The following is a 7,098-nucleotide window of genomic DNA, read 5'->3' as shown; positions in this document are numbered from 1 at the left end:
ATTTATAATGATTGCTAAGTGATGGAGAGTATGGTTATATGTGAATTATGAGCCTTTGGGCAATGCTTGTGAATGTTGTGCAGGTACGCCCGTATTGTGATGTTGCTTCCCAGACAGGCTGCGGTAGAGTAGTACCAGCCCTGCAAGCTGAATGCTTGGTAGAGACCTGACTCGCATACCTGCGGTATATTGAAATTTGAGCAAATACCAGCCCTGCAGAGGGTATGCGGTACTTAATCTGGGATTAAGTTCTGGGAAGGCCTTATCTGACCTGGAGGGTCGGATTGCGTCGGGTGCGGGTCGAAACCGACAAATGAGCTCATTACCTACAGTAGGGATAGACATGCATCATACTTGTTTGTGCATTATTTATTGCTAATCTTCTTGTGTTCTTGTTCTATTCCTTGTTTGTTTGAGCATAACTGTGTGATTGCATATTAATGTGTGAATGTGCATTTATTTCCTATTTTCTCTCTTGCTCATGTGTTAGTTTATGTTGCTGTTATGTACATATTACTCTACATTTATTTATACTTCTATGACCACGGACATTATAAATGAACTTAACTGTAAACCCCGACCTTACTAAGAACTCCCCAGTTCTTACCCCTTACACCTCTACAGATGGACACGGGAGTCCTATTCTACGAGATTGATCCACCGTACATCCACGAGGACCTGGTGCGTGGCGAGTATTACATCTACTGTGCGGTACCTCGTATCCGTAATTATGTAGTTCGTGGTAGACCTTTCCAGTACCCTATTAGGACAGCATACTTTAATCCTGATGCACCCTATGACTTTCCTTTATCTTGGTTACACCTCATCTTGAGGAGCAGATGCCACCTCCACCTGACCATCCTCCTCCACCTGAACCTCCTCTACCTGATGAGCCTATACCTGCCCAGCTTATCCATGAGGCACCTCCTGCACCTTTTGTCCTCGATGAGTGGGGTGTTCCTGTGTTGCCACCCGAGCTTGATCCTTTACCTGAGCCGATCGAGTCTCCTGTCTTTGATGAGCAGCAGGGACATGAGTATGATCAGATCATGGAGGCGCCACCTCCTTCTCCAGACTGTATTTTGTTTGGTAGCTATCCTTTTATGGTTCCTGTGGCCAGCAGTGGTTCCTCTGCTATCACTCCGGCAGAAGAAGAGGACGAGGAAGAAGAAGATCCAGAGGAAGATTCTAACTTCATAGTTATCTCCTCTGACAGCGATGACGATAAGCCAGGCGAGGCGCCAGCAGGCGAGCATCACCATTCGCCCGGTGATTTTCCGTGAGGTACTCTGGACCAGGATTGAGGAGACTTTTTGAGACGCCTAGTCTAACTTCAGTACATTAGAGTGTCTCCCTCACTTTTGTTAGCATGATTAGAGGGAATAGGCATATCATAGAGTTAGGCTAGCCTGGGTGCCAACTTAGGGGCTTTTGGTCAGGCCAGGCCCTGGGGCGTCTTGTGTACATATATGTATATACTATATGAGTCACTGACTTAGGGGTGCTGTACTATAGCTCTATGCTTATATAACTGAGCCACTTCTGTAACATGATGTATATTATAGTGTGTTGTTCCATATTCTGTTATCTTTTGCCTTATGTATGTGAACGTTTAATTATCCCTTGATATATGGAAGGTATGCGACATTAAATTATTCTTGTTAAAAAAAAATTTACTTGTAAAATTCGCGGGATTTTAACAACGTACAGGCTTATATTTATTAATTAATAATACAAAAAGGAAAAACAAGTTGGTAACATTCGATTTCTAGTATGATCTAGACATGCTAGAAGTTGGGTCGTTACAATTTGGTATCAGAGCGGTTCTTCCTGTTAGAGCCTGGGGAATGGACTGAATCACGCTTTATTGCATGCTCTGTGGTGTGTCTCATGCTTATAGGGTATCTATGTAATATGTGTTGCATGAATATCTTTGTGCTTTCATTCTGATAATGTTCACGCCCAACTTGAGGTATTATGACTGATCACCTTGGTATTGATTATTTGGTATGAACAAAATCAGGATGCCTTCACGGAGACGTAGCGATCGGGAAGGGTCTACTATTAACAATCCGCCACGAAACAATGATAATCTGTTTGCTGCGATTCACACTATGGCTGAGGCTATGCGTGAAACGGCGACTGCTACTACCTGAGCAGTTAACCGTTTGGGGGAACGTAATGGAGAGCGTAACAATGACCGTAATGGTGAGAATGGTGGGAACAGTGATGGAGATAACATGAATCATGATAGGCCTATGACATTAGCTGCTTTCTTGAAAGTTAATCCACTGAAGTTCAAGGGTACGACTGTAGCAAATGAAGCTGATAATTGGTTCCGAGGCATAGAAAGGTCCTTGAGGGCACAGCATGTCCCGGAAGAACAGTATGTAGAATTTGCTACTTATATGTTGGAAGGGGATGCTCAGCACTGGTGGCAGGGCATTCAACGTTTACTGCAGCAAGATGAGGGTAATATTTTGTGGGATGTTTTTAAAGAAGAGTTCTATAAGAAGTACTTTCCTAGAGCTACTCGTGAGGCAAAGGAGATGGAGTTGATGCAGTTAAAACAGGGAAGTATGTCTGTTGCTAAGTATACAAGGAAGTTTGAAGATTTATGTCGTTTTTCCAAGGTTTGTCAAGGGAATCTAGCAGATTTCGAAGAGTGGAAATGTTTGAAATTTGAAGGGGGACTCCATGAAGATTTGTTGAACTCAGTGGTTCCATTGGAAATACGGAATTTTGCAGAGTTGGTTAATAAGAGTCAGCTAGTAGAGGACTGTGCTAAGAAGATAGCTGCAGCTCGGATGAATCGCCTAGGATTTTCTTTTCAGAATTATAATCAGTATACAGCTCCTCAGGGAAGGAATTTTAAGCAGGGAGGAATTCCTTCACGAAGGTACAATCAGAATAGAAATGTTCATGCACGTCCTACAAGAGGGAATGGAGGAAGAATGAGACAGGATATGTGTAAGCGACCTCAGCAGGCGCAGATGCGACCAGTATGTAGGCAGTGCGGAAAGGAGCATGGAGGTAGACCTTGTCAGCTTACAGGCATTATCTGTTTTTCTTGTGGTCAGCCTGGACATATGGCTAAGGACTGTCCGAAGAAGCCAGTACAAGGAATAGATAGGCCGCGACAGCAAGGACGTGTGTTTGCTATGACTGCTGATGACGCAATGAAATCAGACTCCCTAATTCAAGGTCAGTGTTATGTCAAATCTCGACTCTTAACTGTACTGTATGACTCTGGTGCATCACATTCATTTATTTCTGAGACTGTTGCGCATGAGTTGGGATTAGATTTCACCATGTTAGATTATAATCTAATTGTTCGTACACCCACATCTCAAAATGCCTTGACTAGTCAAGTATGTCAACAGGTGCCTTTTGTTATTGAGGCTAGGACTTTTATACATGACTTGGTTTATTTGCCTTTGTGTGGTTTAGATATTATCTTAGGTCTAGATTGGTTGTCCAAGCATCATGTTTTCCTTGAATGTTTTAAACGAATTGCTACATTTCCATCATCTGAAATGCACACTAAACCAGTTGAGTCTTGTACTTTCTATTTGAATTCCCTAAGAGTTATTTCTAGTGATAGTGGGTTAGAGGGTTACGTTCTACTATCGGCTAGCTCAGAAACTAATGAACAAGACTTGGAGCAAATCCGAGTGGTGAAGGAGTTTCCTGATGTTTTTCCGGATGATATACCTGAGTTTCCACCTCAGAGAGAGATAGAGTTTAGTATTGATCTGGTTCCTGGAGCCAGACCAATTTCTATAGCACCGTATCGGATGTCACCGTTGGAACTAGCAGAGTTAAAGAAACAGTTGAATGAATTGCTAGGGAAGAAGTTTATTCGTCTGAGTGTATCACCATGGGGAGCTCCAGTGTTACTAGTAAAGAAGAAGGATGGTGGAATGAGGTTATGTGTGGATTATCGGCAATTGAACAAGATCACAATCAAGAACAAGTATCCACTCCCAAGGATAGATGATCTAATGGACCAGCTGAGAGGTGCGATAGTATTCTCAAAGATTGATTTGCGGTCAGGTTACCATCAAATCCGGGTGAAGGAATCAGATATACCTAAGACTGCCTTTCGAACTAGGTACGGTCACTATGAGTATACGGTTATGTCCTTTGGACTGACTAATGCTCCTGCTGTATTCATGGATTATATGAATTGCATTTTTTGTCCGTATCTAGATCAGTTTGTGGTAGTCTTTATAGATGATATCCTCATCTATTCCAAGATAGAAGAAGAACATGGAAAGCATTTGAGGATTGTGTTGCAAATATTAAGAGCACGGAAGCTATATGCGAAGTTGTCGAAATGTGAGTTTTGGGCGACAGAAGTGGCATTCTTGGGACATGTGATCACACGAGATGGAATAACTGTAGATCCTTTAAAGATCGAGGCCGTAGTACAATGGAAGCAACCCAAGACAGTTACAGAAGTTCGTAGTTTCTTGGGTTAGCAAGATACTATCGGCGGTTTATCAAGGGTTTTTCACAGATAGCTTTACCTTTGACTCGCCTTACTAGGAAAGAAGTTCCGTTTGAGTGGACAGAGAAGTGTGAAGAAAGCTTTGAAACTTTAAAGGAAAAGTTGACGACGGCGCCAGTTTTGGTGTTACCAGACCCACAGGAACCTTTTGAGGTGTATTGTGATGCTTCTTTCAAGGGACTTGGATGTGTATTGATGCAGCATAGGAATGTGGTAGCTTACGCTTCGAGACAACTAAGACCTCACGAAAGGAACTATCCGACACATGATTTGGAATTAGCAGCAGTGGTCTTTGCACTTAAGATTTGGAGGCACTATTTGTACGGAGCCCAATTTGAAGTCTTCTCTGATCATAAGAGTTTGAAGTATATCTTTGATTAGAAAGACCTTAATATGAGGCAGAGGCGATGGATGGAATTCTTAAAAGATTGTGATTTTAAGTTGAGCTATCCTCCTAGGAAGGCAAATGTAGTCGCAGATGCTTTGAGTCGGAAGAGTTTGGGCATATCCTGGATGATGATCAAGGAAGAAGAAATGATCTCAGCCTTTGAAAACTTAAAATTAGGAATGAGAGAGACATCAAGAGGAGTTGTTATGGCGCGACTACAATTAACATCTGACTTTAAGATAGCTATTCAGCAAGCTCAAGCCCAGACTTCAGGAATGCTGACATTGCTAACACGGATGAAGGCAGATCAGCCGGAAGAGGTACGCCAAGATAAAGAGGGAATATGGAGATATAGGAACAGAATTTGTGTACCTGCTCAGGAGGACTTGAGAAAGAACATTCTGACCAAAGCTCATGAAAGCAGATTTTCTATCCATCCCGGAACGACTAAAATGTACCAAGATCTGAAGAAGATGTTCTGGTGGCCGGGAATGAAGAAAGATATAGCAACGTATGTTTCAAAGTGTCTCACTTGCCAGAAGATTAAGGTGGAACATCAAAAACCACCTGGAACCCTGCAACCATTGGAGATACCGCAATGGAAATGGGAAGAGATTACGATGGATTTTGTTACTGGGTTACCAAGAACCTCTGCCGGGCATGATGCAATTTGGGTAATTGTAGATCGATTGACAAAATCAGCGCATTTTCTACCAATTCAAATTGGTCACAGCTTGGAGAAACTCGTACGGTTATACATTCAGGAGATAATACGATTGCATGGAATACCTTCATCAATTGTGTCAGACAGAAATCCAAGGTTTACTTCTAGATTTTGGGGAGCTCTACAGAAAACTTTTGGGACGAAGTTGCACTTAAGTATAGCATATCACCCACAGACTGATGGACAGACAGAACGAACAATTCATACCTTGGAAAATATGTTGAGATCTTGCGTAATGGACCAACAGGGTAACTGGGACAAATACTTGCCATTGATTGAGTTTGCTTACAACAATAGTTATCAACAGAGTATCGGAATGGCACCATATGAGGCCCTCTACGGAAGAAAGTGTCAATCACCATTATGCTGGTATGACAAGGAGGAAGGTAGGATTTTGGGCCAGACTTGCAAGAAACTACCGAACGGATTAAGCACATTCGAGAGAAGATTCAAACTGCCCAAAGTCGACAAAAGAGCTATGCAGATATTAGGCGTAGGCCCTAGAATTTAACGAAGGTGACCATATCTTCTTAAGAGTGACACCTACGACTGGAATAGGTAGAGCTCTTAGGACTAAGAAATTGAATCCACGATATTTAGGTCCTTTTCAAATTCTTAAAGAGCGGTCCAGTAGCATACCAAGTAGCTCTCCCTCCTTATTTGTCAAACCTTCATGATGTTTTTCATGTTTCACAACTCAAAAAGTATAATCCCGACGAAAGTCATATTTTACAACCAGAGACAGTACAGCTGCGAGCCGACTTGACATATCAAACCCTACCAGTCAGGATTGTGGAATGAAGTGACAAACAGCTTAGAGACAAGACAGTATCATTGGTTAAGGTAGCATGGGGACAAACTGGAACTGAAGAGTACACATGGGAGCTGAAAGACAAGATGAGAACAGACTACCCGTTTCTCTTTTCAGGTAATTGAAATTTTGAGGACAAAATTTTCTTTTAGGAGGGTAGAATGTAATGGCCTAGCCCGAAGAAACGGCGCTTTTTCGGGATCAAACGGAATTTTTACAGAATTTTTAGAAATTTCTATGCATATAAGCACCTCCACTGCACAGGTGCTGCGTCATCAAGCTGCTGAGTCAGCAACTTGATTGCACAGGACACCTCTCCTAATCTAAGTAGGCACGTCGCGAAGAGTTGCGTTTTGAGCCACTTCGGGCCCGAATTTCAAAATTCTGATTTCCGTGGTTAGTCTCTATGTGACGAGCCCGGTCACGAATTTCGAGAGAAAAATTATATTAATATAATATTCATATATTATTATTTTATTCAGAATATTATATTATTATCTTCTCTACTGTGATTAATGTTGATCTATGTTCAGTAATATAATAACTGAGCTTGAAATCTACCGGTAACGGATAATATCGGCATTCTTAGATGAACTTAGCACTGCTAATGCTTCATCATATATCTTTATTTTATGATATCCAGTTACTAGTGTCATTTACAC

The 7,098-nt window shown here is 41.8% G+C and overlaps 1 protein-coding gene across 1 annotated transcript; it reads left to right on the top strand.

Annotated features, from left to right (window-relative positions):
* Positions 1-624: 624 nt before the first annotated feature.
* On the top strand, positions 625-4,894 carry LOC112742535 (uncharacterized). The gene is made up of 4 exons (XM_025791772.1): positions 625-711; positions 840-1,077; positions 2,161-4,463; positions 4,523-4,894. Exons 1-4 carry the CDS (start codon positions 625-627, stop codon positions 4,892-4,894), a joined length of 3,000 nt encoding a protein of 999 aa, XP_025647557.1.
* Positions 4,895-7,098: the final 2,204 nt, after the last annotated feature.

Source organism: Arachis hypogaea, chromosome 14 (genome assembly GCF_003086295.3).
Source record: "Arachis hypogaea cultivar Tifrunner chromosome 14, arahy.Tifrunner.gnm2.J5K5, whole genome shotgun sequence".
Lineage (NCBI taxonomy): Eukaryota > Viridiplantae > Streptophyta > Magnoliopsida > Fabales > Fabaceae > Arachis > Arachis hypogaea.
The sequence above is the reverse complement of the archived record's forward strand: the minus strand, read 5'-3'. Positions and strand labels throughout refer to the sequence as shown.